Source organism: Giraffa tippelskirchi, chromosome 10, assembly GCF_054371585.1.
Source record: "Giraffa tippelskirchi isolate mGirTip1 chromosome 10, T2T-mGirTip1v1.2.pri, whole genome shotgun sequence".
In the NCBI taxonomy this organism is placed as follows: Eukaryota; Metazoa; Chordata; class Mammalia; order Artiodactyla; family Giraffidae; genus Giraffa; species Giraffa tippelskirchi.
The window spans coordinates 160,240,348-160,257,793 of NC_137284.1; the positions used below are offsets into that span (position 1 = coordinate 160,240,348).

A 17,446-nucleotide genomic window follows, 5' to 3' on the forward strand; every position below is an offset into this window, starting at 1 on the left:
TATGTCCATGCAGCTTCATTTATATTAGTAGCTAGAAGCTATAAACAACACAAATGTCCTTCAATGGGTGAACACAAAAACAAATTGTGATATATACAAACAATGCAATAATAGAAAATAAACTAATGACACATACAACATGGATTAATCTTAAATACAATGAGTTAAAGAAACAAAAATAGTTCATAGTAAGTGATTTTACTTACAAAGAATTCTAGGAAATGTGAACTACCTTTATGTTTAGAGAAAGGTCAGTGGTTGCCTGGGGTCCTGGGGGCGGGGGGGAGGTGGGAAGAGGTATGTGGGAGGGGCTATACGGAGCCAAAAGGGAACATCTGAGGGTGACAGACTTGCTCACTAACTTGATTGCAGTAACAGATTCACAGTTATACACGTTAAGTCAAAACTTATCAAATTACACACTTTAAATGAGTACAGTTGACAATATATCATTTTCATTTATTTCAATAAAGCTGTTAAAATGTATTTAACAGGCTTCACACTATATACACCATACCATGCATGGATATATTAGTGCATGCTGTGCCAAACAGATTTAATTAGAAATTCTTTATCTCTGTACTTGCTGTTGCGGTATGAGTTACATTTTACAGTATTTTTGAGTTCCTATCATATTCCTAACCCTACACAGTACTGTAAGAGTTACAAATAAATATGTATGACATTTATTCCCTTCATGGATGAAATACTTTCAGCACAACTAAAAGTCTCTGTACAGTTAAGTAAAATGGAAAACTGAAAAGCATATGAGTTCCTCATTGCACACACATGTCCTAAATGCTGCATGCAGACACCGGACACACCTAACCACTACTTTCCTTACGGAGACCACAGTTTTGTGAAGCAAAAAGTGAGCAGTTAGAATACAATGTGATACGTGACATGTCAGATATACAGAGGACTGAGAAAAGTAATATGGGAGTAAGCAGGAGGGAGCTTAAAGGGGGAGAAATTCAAGGAAAACTTTATCTGTGGAGTTAATGGCTGAGATGACTCTCGAATAACATGTTAGGTTATGCCAGGGAATAGGTGGTGATGAAATTATTCACCACAGACAAAGTAACATATTCAAAGACATAATGGACAGAACTGTATTTGATTTCTATCCCAACACATCTGAAGAGCACCCCTGTTACAACCTGAACCAGGGGTGCAAGCTGAAGTGGGACATACAGGTGGGGCTAGGTATAAATGTCGTTCTGTGCCACCTTACAGAAACTGGACATTAATCTAATGGCAGAAGTCTTTGAAGCACTGGGAGTAGGAACACATTTTCACTGCAGGAGAAAGAGGGGTGCTGAACCATCCATTAGAGCATGAGTAAACTCTGGTGGGGAAGAGGGGTGGAGGATGTGCTCCCACATAAGATGAACCCAAAGAGACTCAAACCAAGTCACATTATTATTAAAATGTCAAACATTAAAGAAAGACTCTTAAAAGCAGTGAGAGAAAGCCAACTAATTACATTCAAGGGAAACCCCACAATTCAGCTGGGCTTTTCAGTACGACCTTTACAGGCCAGAAGAGACTGGTATAATATATTTAAAGTACTGAAGGGAAAAGACAAAACCAAGAATACTCTAACCAGCAAGATTATTAGAACTGAAGGAGAAATAATTTCCTAGATAAGCAAAAGCTAAGAAAGTTAGTTCATCACCACTAAACTGGCTTAACAAGGAACTTCATTAAAGGGAAAAGAAAAAGCCATAACTAGAAACCAGAAAATTATGAAAGAAAAATAGTCTCACTGGTAAAGGCAAACATAAAGGTGGCAGCCCAGTGACCTACAAAGCTAGTCAGTGTGTGCTCAGTCATCTCTGACTCTGCCACCCCATGGACTGCAGCCCAGCAGACTCCTCTATGTATGGAATCTTCCAGGCAGGAATGCTAGAGCGGGTCACCATTTCCTGCTCCGGGAGATCTTCCCAACTCAGGGGTCGAACCCACATCTCCTGCATCTCCTGCACTGGCAGGCAGATTTGTTACCACTGAGCCACCTGGGAAGCCCTAATTAAGCTAGTATAAAGGTTAAAAAATGAAAGTAGTAAAAAATCATCTGTCTCTAAAACAGATAGTCAAGTGATACACAAAATAAAAAGATGTAAAATGTGATGTCAAAACCATAAAGTGTGAGCAAGGGGAGGGTGAGGTGTAGTGCTTTTACAAACTGCTCCAGTTGATGCAACCATCAACTTAAAATGGACTGCTCTATACAGAGAAGGTTGATATGCATGAATATCATAGTACCCTCAAACATAAAAACAGTAAAAATACACAAAAACTACACAGAAGGAAATACAAACATAACATTAAATAAAGTCATCAAATCACAAGGGAGAAGAAAAGAAGAAACAAAGAACTACCCAAAAACCTGAAAAACAATTAACAAACTGGTGATAAATAAGTACCCATGAATAATTATTTACAACATATAAATGAACTAAATGCTCTAATCAAAAGATATATGGTGGCTAAAAGAAGAAAAATACAAGACCCGTATATATGCTACTTACTAGAGACTTACTTCAGATCTAAAGGCACATACAGACTGAAAGAAAAGAGATGGAAAACAGTATTTCATGCAAACAGAAATGAAAGGAAGGCTAGAGCAGCAAAATACTAACTCAAGATCTCTATGCACCTGGACGTTCACTGCAGCACTGTGCACAACAGCCAAGACGTGGAGGTGCCTCAAGTGTCCACTGACTGACGGACAGGTAAGCGACGTGTGGACATACAACAGTTATATACATACGATGCAGTATTAGTCAGCCATAAAAACCCTGCAAGCTTGCCATTTGCAACACATGGATGGATTGAGAGGTATCATGAAACAAGCCAGACGGAGAAACACAAACACCATATGATCTTACTTACAGGTGGAAGTTAAAAAAAAACCAAAATGAAACAGACTCATAGATACAGAGGACAAACAGGTTGAGGGGAGGCAAGCGGGAGGGTGGGTGAAAGCGGCAAAGGGAATCAAGAGGTACAAACCTCCAGGTGTTAAATAAATAAGCCACAGGGACTTAATACACAGCATAGAGGATATGGTTGATAACACTGTAATAACTCTGTATGATAGATGCTCACACTAAGCTTATCATGAGGATCAATGCATAATGTACATAAGCATCAAATCACTGTGCTGCGCATCTGAAACTAATATTGTACGTCAACTATGCTAAAAAAATCAACAAATAAAAATTTAAGAAAAAAATTTACCCTCGGGAATAGATTACAAGTCAAGCCAGTGGTAAAGAGAACAAGTATTAGGCACCATCTCGATCCAACTGTGAAACATCTCTATCACTACCCCAGCCCTCCCCACCGTCCCACTCACCTCTGGCCACCATGAATCCACTTTCCGTCTCTAGGGGTTTTCCTATTTCAGATACTCCGTGTAAGTGGAGTCACAGACTATGTGGCCTTTTGTGCCTGGCTTATTTCACTCTGCACAATGTTTTTGAGGTTCAAACACACTGGAGCATGTGTCCAATGCTTCATTCTTTTTTCTCTTTTTAATTTTGCTAAAACAAGTGTAACACATGGCTGAAACAAGAATCCGATACACCTTTCACATGTGACAGAGGATCTGACCTGTCCTTACAGGATGAGAAGGCTTGGAGAGGCAGAGCAAAGCTGGAGAGAGGCTTGCGGGAACAATGTGAGCCAGTGTGGGCTTGGAGATGGGAAAGTGTATTTGCAAATATCAAATCGATTTTAGTCATGACTGTTTATATGCTACACATACCTTTTGTCCTAATGTGAAGGCAATTTAACCTAGTAGTCCAGATGAACTAATATATGAGAATTTTAATACAAACTAAAGTTAAATGAAAGAGAACTATAATCATAGTTCAAGAACAAACCTAAAGTGCTAATTTTAAAACAAGTGAAAGTTTAAGATCTCCAATAGATGGTAACTGTCCACTCTCTTCCTAGAGAAAATCTCTCGAGATGGGGCCTCCAGAATAGCTCTCAATGTCACATCCTCATCTGAAAAATTAAACACTTTCCTGGTGCTTTTAGGGCTTCCCAGGTGGCTCAGTTGTAAGGAATCTTCCTGCAATGCAGGAGATGTGGGTTTAATCCCTGGGTTGGAGAAGGAAATAGCAACCCATTCCAGTATTCTTGCCTGGAGAAGCCCATGGACAGAGGAGCCCAGTCGGCTACAGTCCATGGGGGTCACAAAGAGTCAGACACAACTGAGTGACTAACATTGATGCTTTTGCTTTGGTTTCACTTCTTACTCCACCCTCCTCAAAGAAAAGAACACGTGTTTAGAACCCAGCTCATGAACAATCCTTTACAACAAAATACTATAATAAAATCATACACTCAACTCTCTGCTTTGATTACTTGATAAACAAGTCTGATTCTTTTCACTTTTACTTTAATAAAGGAGATGGAAAGGCAGAGTCAATCTGAGAAAAATTTTTTTTCTGGTCGTGCTGTGTGACATGTGGGATCTTAGTTCCCTGACCAGGGGTCAAACCCATGCCCCTGAATGGAAGCGCAGAGTCTTAACCACTGGAGCACCAGGGAAGCCCGGATGTGAGCGAGATTAACAAGATGAAAACAGGCAGCGCCGTTCGGTGTTCGTGCAAGACGGCAGAGGTGTCTAACGTGACTCCCAACTCTCTGGTTTGGCCATAGAAGGTGCCTGAGGACTGAAAGGGAAGGACAAGGGAGGGAGAGAGGGCAGACACTCACACATGCATGTGCGTAGGGGTCCTGCTGCGGGACAGCACGTGCAGGACAGAGCCGGGGTCACCCACTCCTAGCTCGGGGATGGGCGGTGGGTCTGAGGACAAGCGTGTGGGTGAAGCTGACGAGCAGGGAGAGAGACAGTTGAAGAACGTCCGGAGAAGGAGAAAAAGACAGTGGGGCCAGAAATGGAGAGAGAGGAGATCTGAGGGGTTACACAGAGCGAGCGCCGCAGGACAATTAAGACAACAGCAAACCCACACAACTGGGCAACTCGGAGGCCACAGGTGACCCGAGCAGGAAGAGCTAAGTATTCTGGTTTGAAATTCATTTTCAGCTGACTGAATTCTGGTAGAAGAAATGAGTTCCAAAGCTTTTCCTCTTCTAACTCCTCCTACTGGGTGGACACCGAAGTTAGGAGTCACACAAAGCAATACCCAGGTGAGAGTTTTAAATTTTCTACACAATACTGTGTCTGTGTGTGTGTGTGTCTACCCAGAAAAAGATTTTAAGTAACTATACACATTAAACTGGTTCTTGGAAACTCTGAAGAGGGGACTGGGATTAAAAGTGGTGGTCACAAGGAATTCAAGCCTGAGCTCTAATTTTTAATATCCTTTATAAGTGGAGTTTACTCACGTACATACTTGTTAAAAACTAATTTTAAAGCAGAACTTCCTATAAAGAGGAGATAATCTGCTCCTCGGTCTCCGAGTTGGCCGTGCACAGCTGTGCTCTGAAGTATTCTCAGCCAGGTTGGGAGGGTCTTGGTTCTCAGTGCAAATTATAACCTTCCTGTGGTTTACATTTAAAACATTACATCTTACATCTTCCAACTGAATAATCCTAACTGAAATTATCTTCACATGAAAAATATTTTATATCAAATTAAATTCAAGGGATTTGAATGTATGTCAACAGCTGGCTAAATTCTTTAGAATGTGTGGCCAATACAACCTCTTCTCAGGCAGCAGGGACTCCGACACAAAAACAGCGTCAGAGGGATGCAACAAGCGGACACTGGGGACCAGGATGCTGAGGGAGTGAGCAGCAGCGGCCCTCTGAACGCTTTCAGACATTTGACGGAGGCTGCTTTCTCTTTACTATCAAAAATCCTAACTGCATACACAAATTTATTGTTCAGTTATAAGACCATTAGTAATCAATCAAAAGTTAGTCATACCGCTCATTTATTGCTCTCTTCGATACAAGAGAATATAATTAAGTCATATACAATTTTTTGCTAAGAAATTTTCAATACAGGGCTTCGAGCTACCTTTACATGAAAGTCATAACTAGGAATATATACTATGATTTATACTTTTGAGCTCTCATTTTTCATGTCTAAGGATCGTTTCTTTCTGATTCACATTGGAGACGGAAAGCTTGGGGTAAAGATTAGTAGTATATTCACAAAACCCAGATAAAGACCTCTCCTGCGAAGGACCAGTGTCTAAACATGCTCCCTCCATCAAGGAACAAGAGAGAATAATCCACTTCATCTCCTGCAAGATGATGGGCTAGAGGGGACCCAGATGAGAAATACATGGAAATACTAAAAAGATTCCAGCTGACTTGGAAGAATAAGTTGGGTTTTTTTGTTTTAATAGAGTAAGCATCCATATAAATTTTAAAAATATATATATCTGCGCTTGGGCCTTGAATAACTTACAATTTACAGAAAGAATTTTGAGATGAAACCATAACTATAAAAATAATTTCATAATAGAAATTAGTAACGGTATTTCAAAGTCTATTGGTTGTATCTGAGAAAATATTTCCTGTTAAGAGATTTCAAATAAAGAATAAGGTAAAAACGGCCAATCCCTCAGTTGTTTCTGATTAAGAATAACAAAGAACATGTCCGCAATCTCACAAAATTTATTTTCAAATTCACTGCTGCCTTTAAAATATTTTATTATAGAAAAGTCTGGGCATCTATAGGTAATTTATTCGATTTGACCCTCTTCTATTTTCACCTTGTTAGTCAACCATCTCCTCTAATCATCTTGAGAGTTCATTATATCAAAGAGTAAACTGATTACTAAAAATATGAACATCATAGCCTCAAAAATGTTGGATTCTTCAAAACCTGCGCACTACATATAGGCAGCAAAACACCATTTTGGAAATTGTATTCCCTGGCATGGCGTCACTTTTAAAAGGTTTTAAAGATTTCGAATAAAAACTCTCAAGCACAGATTCTTCATGTTTCCAATGGACAAAATACTCTTCTATTAATTTCATTTGGCTAAGAATACATGGCCAAAATGCTCCTCACCACCTAATGCTCTGTGGTTAAGTGATGCGCTTCTAAAATTACTCCATGGTAATTTTTAAAATAGTACAAAATCTTCTCTATTTAAACCTAAGAAGCTACTTCAGAGGAATTCTGTAATAAGTCTGTCATATCATACCAGGCATTCAACTACAAAGCTATATTTTACACTTACGATGCAACAACAGCAATTGGCAAATTATACCTTTTAAAAAATATTTTCATTTTTGAAGCAAAAATATCATCAAATGAATTATTAATCAGGATTCAAACTATTTCTAATTTACAATTAAAGTTATCATTACTAAAAATTATTAAAATAAGAGAAAAACTGCACTTATACAGGTGAGTGATAACTCCCCTTGTTCCTCGGTTTCCTGTTTAACTGAGAATGCTGGTGAATTCTCAGAAGCAAATGAGAGCGCCCTAAGGTCAGGCCTCCCTCGTGAGAGGCAATGAGAAGGAGCGAAAACTTTCACAGCTTGGAATTCGGTTGTTAAATACATCCTCTATTCTAGTCTTATAAGCTTTCAAGCTAGTAAATCAAAATCCCGTTATACACTAGGATAATATTCATGACAATTCTCTATATTTTATCTTCTTAAAATCAAAGACTCAGTTCTAAAGGGTTAACAGAGGAATGACAAAGTAGCTCTCTAGTCTGCATTTCCCATAAGACTAAAATAAAGCTTCTTCTTTTAGTCTAGAAATGTGCTTTTTTAATACTGTGAAAAGCCTCTATGAATCTGTTTAACGTATTTACTTCTTTTCATCTATTCAGTGCCACTGGGCATAACATGTAATGCAGTGTGTGTTGATATTTTGCAAAGCACCACATGACTCACTGTACCCTAATACACTCCATTAATCCTGTTTGGACAGCTGGGGCCAGGCGTTTGTTAGCTGCATTTTAATTGTCCCATCTTTCTTTTTCTTCTTTTTATTTATCTCTATGGCAAACTACTCAGGAATTTAATGTGTTGATCTTCAAAAAGCACATTTTGCCATTAATTTGTTTTCTTTGTATTAAAATGGTACTCAGCATGTAATTTTCTTCCATAAAATCAGTGTATGTTACTATTAACAATTAATCTTAAATAACAATGCACAGTGAATTTCATACATGATAAAATGGTAGGTTGGATATATCACAGAAATTGTTGGACTGCCATAACACAAATGACAACAGCTACAAATCAAGTTACAAAAATGTATTTTTTGGCATTTTCAAGATTAGCACACCATAAGCAGATGTCAAAACAATAACAAGTCCTATAACGCAAACACAAAGGAAATAAGACCTCTTAAGTAAATGAGCTTTGTGTTAGTCTGTGGAAAGGCGGTCGCTTTTACATTTACACTTAGATTTCACCTTTTACTAAAATATGGAATTCTCTGTAAGAATTATGAAGATCACTGTGAAGCTTATACTTTCTTGGCACAGCCTGCATCCCTGAGAGCTATGAGTCTTGAATAAATAATGGAGGCAACATAAGAGCTAAAACAAAAGCAATTCAAAGTTACTTGCAATTTTTGTCATAAGCTGGTTGTTAAGGTTGAATAATGGGATTTTTAAAAATAATTTGTGAACACTCAAGTCAAAATCTAAGACTAGAAAATGGAACAGAACTGCCTAGTGGAAACTTTTGTCTGAAATAATATTTAGCCAGTAACTGAGAACACAGTCTGCTACAGTGTTTTACAAAAGAACATCAAATGAAGATTTATTCAACTGTTTCAACGACAAAGTAGAAATGTTTTACTTTTAAAAGATGACCAAAATATTCTTGTACATCAAAAAATTAAGAAAACTATATGAATGCCAGGCAAGTAAAAAACTAAGGAGCTAAAGTATACCCTTTAAGTCAGTGTGGGTATGTCAATGCTCCCAAAGATCTCACTGCTTTCAAGTCTATGCCCTGGACATAAAAGCAGCTTTAAAGTATACGTTTTACAGATTATCAATTTTTTAAACCATATACTAAATTATACGTTTTTAAAAACATTTCATGTAGGAAAAAATTAGTTTAATATTTTCTAGACATGAAGCATTGTTTTATCAAAAAAAGAAACAAAAAAAAAAACTTAACAGTTTCCTCACTAGAAGACTCAAAAGCTTAACCAGTCAGTGAAAAAAAATAAAGACTACTGTTTGGAAAGGAATATTTCTAAGCATTTGAAAAAAATCAATGGTCTTTATTTGATAAAAGTACTTGTTTTGGTACAGCCCTATATACAAATAAATTATAGAAGTAAAGGTATAAAATAACATGGGAGGAAATAATATATTTCAAAGAGTGATCTTTTTGGAAAAGTTTAGAAGTTTAGAAAAGACACTTTAAAAGGTACAGACTTTATATGAAGACTTCTCATTTAAACTTACCCAGTGTTCTTGACATCACAGGCAGCGCGGAGCTCAAAACCAAGATTGACACACAATTCCCAATGATCTGTTATGAGAGATCAGGAAGAATATTGGGCAGCTACACAGTATACGCTTAAGTAAAATCCATTCGCATACTGGCAAGTTACTGTACATTCTAGTTACCTATGGTACTTTGCTAACTTCTTAATGATACTATTCAATACAGAAAATAAAGAGAACCAGCAACTTTTTCTACAAACATTCAAAGTTCTATTGGTAAGTTCTAGAAGGTATTTACAGTACCTGACACAAAGAGAAAATTGCATTTTACATTATTGACAGAGGTTGCTGATTTCAAAAAGATTCGCCTAACAGGTAAAAAAGAATTCATACTTTAATACTAATGATTCTGTTTTTTAAAGCCAAGACTACTGCTCAAGATATCTAATATCTACTTCTAATGTAAACTAAGATTTAAAGCCAAAAAACTAGAAATCTGAAACACCTAAATTCTAGCAATTCTATTTCAATATATCCTATGCTTATTCTTTCATATAAATAAAAGATGCCAAAAGCACAGATTAGTACTTATGTTTACTCATGCTAAATATCTCAAGAAGCTATAACATTTTAAACAGATAAAGATATGTAAAAATAATATCTCCCCTTTAGAATATGCTGAAAATAAGGAAAATCTGATAAAAAGAAAAGAAGCCAGCCGCTCCTGTGATTCTTCATTGTCAGCCTGTGGGAATATTTTACAACAGTCTCTATATAAGATAACAGCCTTTGTTACTCAGAAGCCAATGACATATTGTAGAAAGTCAAATTAGCCTCAGACTACAAAATGTTTCTGAATAGAACTCTTCCTTCTTGCTTTAATTATTCAAATTTGAAATACTTTTGTCTCTACTACTTGTAGCAACTAAGTTCTTCAGATTTCAAACAAGCTCCCTGAAGCACAGTCAGCACAATCAAAGTTACTCATTAGCAATACATCTTCTTTGCAGGAAACAAGGGCCCTTTCAGGTGCCTTCTATAGCTGGTTAACAAGCTCTGCGGTCCTCCGCATTTACAAGTGAATGGACACCATCCAAATTAAACAGAGCACATCCTTTTCCCACTCATTCAGCATTTTGAAAATCTTCCAGTGTGTGTTTACGCAACTTACAAACAAATACCTAGAACCGCAAATGAACCATTCAGGGCAATCACTAAATAAAACCGTCCGTTTGTCTCGGGAGGCAAAAGAGGGGCACAGTCACCTAAGACTTAAAAGTACGGTACCTTTGTCATAGTTGTGTCATCCTTCTTGGGAATAAAACTTCCAAAAAATCGGAGGCTGTAGAAACCGACGACAGAGGACACCATAAGATAGCTGCGAGAGTCAAGGGAAAACTCCCCAAAGAATGCTTCCTGGAGTTCCCAATAGGCCCAAAGGGAAACCAAACAAAATGCCACTGGGAGTGCTTGAGGAAGACGGACTTGTTTTTTCTTCCAGGGAAGTGTCTTAGTAAATTACCATTGTCCCAGAAAACTAGACAGAAAACTTGTTAACAGACAGAACTCCAGTTAAAGAAAGGATACAAAATCAAAATGATTTCAAGTGCAGCTCCCACAAAACCAAAAGCAGAAAGAGAAGCATTTCCTATTCCAGGCCCCTGAGGGGGAAAAAAAACACTTTTCAGAATTCAGTGACACTATTACATTTGGTTTCCCGAAAATCGCTGTTTCATAAATATAGGACAGTTGAAATTATAAATGTTTAACACCCTGGAATAACACCTAGACTTTCAAAGGAAAATAAAGCATGGCATGAGACTGAATTCACCAGCTAAACCAACCACATGCTAACACTTTTAACAAGCGCAAACATTTCTGTTTCATCTCAAATATAATTTAAGTCACTTATCAAAATGACAGGATTATGTGTGTGTGCGCGCGTGCACGTTCAGTTGTGTCCAACGCTTTGTGACCCCATGGAATTTCCTAGATGAGAATCCTGGAGTGGACTGCCGTTTCCTCCTCCAGGGGATCCTGCTGAACCAGGGATTCAACCCGTGTCTCCTGAGTCTCATGCATTGGCAGGTAGATTCTTTATCTGGGTTTATTGTTAAATCCTAAATGCTCTTGGGAAAAAAATCTTTAAATGTAACAGTACAGTAAGAATAGAACATGTAATTGTCTGAGCCCCGAGGCAACATACAGAAAGCGTACAGTTAAAGTGCGTCAGAAGGAGGCTAAGCAAAGGAGGAGAGGGAGCGCACGTACCCTGTCACTGCTCTTGAAAGCCCCGTGCCCCTAAGAGGCCAGGGGTCTAACCAACACCGATTCTTCAAATGTAATGCTGCACATGTTTTCCTAAACACTGTATCTATTCTCAAAATCTACCTTTATCTGGAACTTAACAAAACAAGCAGAAAAGTTGTGTTTATTGATGAGGCCAGACAGGCAAAAAATCATTTCTTACTGAAGTAGGAACAATTTTTTCAAAGCTTACTAATTAAAGCAACTCTCTGAATATGAACTACTATTCTGGTATCAGCTTCAATGATATGTCACAGATGTACCAGGATAATTAGGAATATAAAGTCAGCCTAATGAAAAAAACAAAAAACAATAAATAACATTATACAAATTATTTATCCAATCTAATTTAGGCATACAGAAGTTAGAATACTCATTGAAATGTCATATATAAATAAGGTAAGGGACAAAGAATTTGTCAACTTTTGTCAATCTTTTGAAGAAAAATAAATAATGCTAATAGAAATCCTATTAACTCAGATGGGAAACACCTTGGAAACATTCTGTCTCAACAGAAGGCCTACAGGCAGGATTAAGATGCTCTGATTTTATCACACAGTCATCAACAGAGCCTACCACGTGTACCATGCACGAAGGGAATGGTATAAAAGTGTATCGTGGGGCTCGGGCCTTACGCAGTGCGCGCTACGTAACACGGGGTTAAAAAGGCAGACAGAGGGCAGCTTGGTAGGGGACTCCTTGCTCATCACTAGGCCTGAGTCTAAACAGTGCCGAGGACGAGGCTGCGGTGGAAGAGGGCTGCTCCCTGGTGCTGTCGGTTAGTGGGGTGAGGAGCCTGGAGCAAGCTGGGAGGCTCCAGCAGTGAGAGGTGACCAGGCACTGAAGGGGCTGGGGGCAGGGAGTTAACGGAAAATACTGCCCAAAGAATTCGCTTCTGAAAGAACAGGGTTCCTTACCTTGGACCCAAGGAAAGGAATTAAGATAAACACTGGCTTTTTTCTATGAGACAAAAAGGGGACCCTGCGGTGCAGAGCAGTGGCATGCAGGGGAGCAGAGTCTGCCACCCCAGAAGGCATCTCTCTGGCATGAGGGTCCTTTCAGGCTGTTTTTAAGAAATAAGAGGATGGTCAGCCTCCGTTTTGGCCCGCCTCCACTTCACCCCTTAGCTGCCTGAAAGAATGTGGACAGAGGCCCTGGTCCACGAGGGGCACCCTCACCAGGCCCTCCACGGTCAGGGCTGAGTGTGGTCCCAGGAACCTGGCAGGATCTGGAGACCAAAGTCTGTTCTGGGTCCAATAGTTTACCAAACAGCTGCTTTTCCACCTCCAGGAGAACTGCCTTCATTTCAAAGCCCCAACCCCCGACCCTCTTCTTCTCTACAGAGGAATATAAGCTGCAGTTGCCCAACTTGTCCTGGGGTCTCACTATTGTTACAGCGCTCCCTATACACATAATTAAATAGCTTTCTTCTGTTAATCTGTCTCATTTCAACTTAATTCTTAGACCAGACAGAAGATCCCAGAAAGGGTTAAGAAAATTTTTTTCCCCCAAAGAATGAAAAGTCTGGAAAACTTTTGAAGTCATTTCTATGGGGAAATGGCAAAGGTGCTTACTTCAAAAAGGATAATAAAATGTCAAAACTTAAATGCTACTTTAAGTATCAAAAGGTTTATAAAGACACCTAGAAAAAGAAAGGCTTACATGAGTATTTAGGGGAAACTACCTTCCATATGGAAAATATATATAAATAGACTAACTGCTGGAATTTAATAAAATCATTAATTTTTTAAAAAGAGAAAAAATTAAGTTAATTTGTGAAAAGATGTACATCTGACTCCCTCCAGCAACTGAACATTTTGATTCAAGTTCACACAATGTCTAACTCTTCTGAAGCATGAGTCCTTACAACCATATTTGGATCTTATGCAAACTCAATGAATCCATCTAATAAACTCTTTCAGTTCAGTTAAGTCGCTCAGTCGTGTCCGACTCTTTGCGACCCCATGGACTGCAGCACGCCAGGCTTCCCTGTTCATCACCAACTCCCAAAGCTTACTCAAACTTTCGTCCATAGAGTCGGTGGTGCCATCCAATCATCTCAACATAAAATCTTTATATTTCACTATTTCACGGAATATACATTTTCTTAAAGGATCACAAATATGAATTTCAGTAAAACAAAGATAAACGCTAATACAAAGTATAAAAGGAAACTCTGATACTTGATACAAGGCCCAGACAATCTAAAATAAGAAATCAGAAACAAAAAACATAGTTTATAAACACTGTTTATGAAAGCTCTTGCATAAAGAAGTTCATACAGCTTGAAGTATATATATACATAAGGCAAATGCTTTCATCTACTTATTTGAAACACTCAGGGTAGACATAGAATATTTTTGCAAAAGAAAGACATTAAGTGTTTTACTTTACCCTTGTTCCCTTTGGCATTGCTGTTTCATCGACCAATAGGCAAAGAATATTACAAGCCACCAAGAGGACAGAAATGGACTACAATAGAAAAAGTAAGCCATCAGTTCTGAATTTCAAAGATATTTTGCCAATATACATATATTAAAATCTCAGTAACCAACTAAATGTATGCTTCAGAATAGAGGAAAAGCAGTAAAGACCAAAATTCTACATATAAACCTGAAATAATGAGACTATAAAAATTTCAGAATAAATTCTCAAAAATTCTGCCAAGTATTGTAATCTCAAAGCTTAAGACAAAAGCTAGTAACATAGGTCCATTTATCAACCGATTTCACCAACTGGAAACCCCAACTGCACACACTTAACAAATGGTTGAAATGTTATCAGCACGAACCCGATAATCCTCCCGCCCTGTCACAGAGTCTGGGTGGGGCGTCAGCAACACCGTGTCTCTTCTTAATTTCCAATTGAAACAAAAGAATGAATTTCCCACTTTTATGAGGAAACAGATAATCTTGAGAACTTTTTAAAAATTCCCCTTAATTTTAATTCCTGCTCTATTGAGTTTTTACCAAAAAAAAAAAAAGCATACATGGATTTAAAGCCTGTTGACAGAAAACCCGTTTACCTGGAAGCATTTAGCGGAGGGAACTGTCACACACAAATGCTAAAGTAAATAGAAAATAATTTGCTTTATTTAACAGCGAATAAATGCTTACTGTCTCAATGAGGAGGAGAACCATAACAGCAGGATACACCAAGTTTCTTTCCCATGCTGAAGCCTTTTTGCGCCTCTCTATTACAAGGAAAAACAAAATAGAATGAAAGTTTCAGCAATTTCTAAAAACTCTCTCCAGATTCACATTTTCATTCCCTATTACTACAACCAGTATGTATTATTTTTACATAAATATTTTCCTAAAGCCATAAATTGTTTTTAATTTTCCTCCACAAACTATTTTAAAATCAGTTGCTATATGAAACAGCTCAATCCTATGATGCTCAAATCTTAACGCTGCAAAGTGAAGTGAGAGTTGCTCAGTCATGTCCGACTCTTTACAACTCCACGGACTGTAGCCCTCCAGGCTCCTCTGTCCATGGAATTCTCCAGGCCAGAATACTGGAGTGGGTTACCGTTTCCTTCTCTAGAGGGATCTTCCCAACCCATGGATCGAACCCAGGTCTCTCGCATAGCAGGCAGATTCTTTACTGTCTGAGCCACCAAGGAATGCTGCAAAGACGTTTCAATTATTAACTAAATATATTGTGGAAATACAGCTTACTCCTGAAAACAAAGTCACCTCTGTATTTTTTTTGATTTACCTATTTACATACTAATAGTCTGACACACTGACAGAGACCTGGAGTACCAGGTAACATGGGTAAGAATCCCCTCTAACCCCACACCCAAAGATAAACACTCCTGGTTTTCTAAAGGCTGGAAGCAAAACTCGACTTCTAGTGACAAAGTCTACCTTGTATCACCCCAATCCTTATGCTACAACTGGAAAAGATGGGTCACATTTAATTTTTTAAAAAGCAATGTGTATGAAGATATCAGAGAGCCACCATGATGATGGAAACGGAGGGCCATTTTGTGTGAGATGAACTGACAGGAGCCTCAGTGCGCACCGCGCTCCCTTGCGCTGTACTTTCCAAACAGACCCACAGGCTGGGAACTAACACAGAAGTTGGGGGTAAAAGAAAACGATGCTGAAGCAAAGCTCCCAGCACACTCAACAGAGCCAGTGCAACACAAGCAGGGCTTGGAGCTACCACGGCAGCTAGACTTTGAGAGGCTGTGCTCACAGGAAAGGAAAGAGCAAAAACACTCAGCTACCTTCCCCTTCCAGGTATCCGTGGCTCAGAGGCTGAGAAAAGGAGCCAAAAGGGGCAGAAGGAGGCAGAGAAGCTGAGCAAGGCTTCTGTTAGGCTTAGGCCGCACGAAGAAGATGGGGTCAGAGTGGACAACAAAACAAGCAGGCTTTCAGCTAGGACCAAGGAAAAGCTGTAGCCTAGGAGGAAGGCCAAATTGGAAACAGACAAGCCCTCACAAAGACCAAAACCCAGTCTCAAATGACTTTAAGCCCAGACAGACTAGACTGACCTGTCCCTACCCTAACTCCAACCAGAAGTGGAAGGAAATCCTCTCAATAAGAACAAAGCATCATGCAGAGTCTCTACAGTTTTATATGAGAAATGTTACCAGGAGGTAGGACAGAGAAAAAGAAGACAACAGAAGCAGACTTTCAGCAGATCCTGATACTGGACATAAAAGAAAGCAACTTTAAAGCAACTATTACTAACTAATATGTTCAATATAAGCAACAAAATGGAAAATGTCACAATTTGAATCAAGGAAAATAACCAAATGAAAATTCTAGAACTGAAAAACACTGTAACTGAAGTTCAGAGTTCAACAGATAGTTCTGACAACAGTTGTAACACGGCTGAAAAGAGTGACATGGAAGACAGATCAGTAGAAAATATCAGACCAAAGCACATAAATTAAAAAGGAGAGAAAACAGAAAACTTTAAGAATGAAAAGGTCCAGCATATTGTAACTGAAGTCTGAGGAGATAAAAGAAAAGGAACAGCTGCAGTTATCGGATGAGACAATGACCAACAACTGCCCAAGTGGATATAAGACATTAAGGCACATACTCATGAAATGCCACACATCTCAAGAAGGATAAATACAAAGAAAAAAAGGCACTGAAAGTTAAGAATAACAGAAGATTACTTATCAGAGATAATACAAGTGAAAAAGATAGTGGAGTGATATATTTGAGCATCATCATCTATGAAAACTCATTTTGTACACATACAAGACAGCAACCAAAAAAAGCGAATAAATCCATGTTCATCCTCCCTCCAAACTAAAAGACATTCTTTATTAATGGTTTGGGCAGACTGAAAGCTTGTGACATAGAGATTTCATAATTTTTAAAAATATTACAGACTACACTAAAGTCTTTAATAAGAAACAAAGTCCAATACATAAGTCGAAGAAAAAAGGAAAAAAATGTACAATACCTAATTTTTTCTTCAGAATCTTTACATTTTCAAGTTCTTGTTGCAACTCTGTTACGTTATATTCCACTGATGACGAGAGTCCTAGTGAAAGCAAGCACATCTGAGAAGTGGAACAGCAGAGCCCAGAACACACAGGCTTCACAGGCAATGAAACACAAAACACACACTGCCAACCCTGATCACTGATAATGGAAACAAAGGCTGCTGTGATTCACAGAAACATACACCCATTTCCGTACCCCGAAAAACTTCCAAGTTCTTGCTGATTAAACACTACATAACTCCTAGAAAAAGTCTTTCTCTGGTAAAATTCTTATTTGATCTATTATTAA

At 38.4% G+C, this 17,446-nt stretch overlaps 1 protein-coding gene across 16 annotated transcripts in view; it reads right to left on the bottom strand.

Moving 5' to 3' along the window:
- The window catches only part of LMBR1 (limb development membrane protein 1), a 138,365-nt gene that overhangs the window by 18,912 nt on the left and 102,007 nt on the right, over positions 1-17,446 (bottom strand). For 12 of the 16 annotated variants that reach the window (XM_081535401.1, XM_081535397.1, XM_081535399.1 and 9 more), the window contains 6 exons: positions 17,115-17,195; positions 14,798-14,874; positions 14,076-14,153; positions 10,962-11,035; positions 10,662-10,752; positions 9,393-9,459 (listed from right to left, as the gene is read on the bottom strand). In XM_081535401.1, the coding sequence (XP_081391527.1) occupies positions 9,393-9,459; positions 10,662-10,752; positions 10,962-11,035; positions 14,076-14,153; positions 14,798-14,874; positions 17,115-17,195 (468 nt within the window). Of the gene's footprint in view, positions 1-9,392; positions 9,530-10,639; positions 10,753-10,961; positions 11,036-14,075; positions 14,154-14,797; positions 14,875-17,114; positions 17,196-17,446 lie in introns of all 16 variants that reach the window. The other 4 variants (XM_081535400.1, XM_081535396.1, XR_014067088.1 and 1 more) reach the window with 3 other exon arrangements.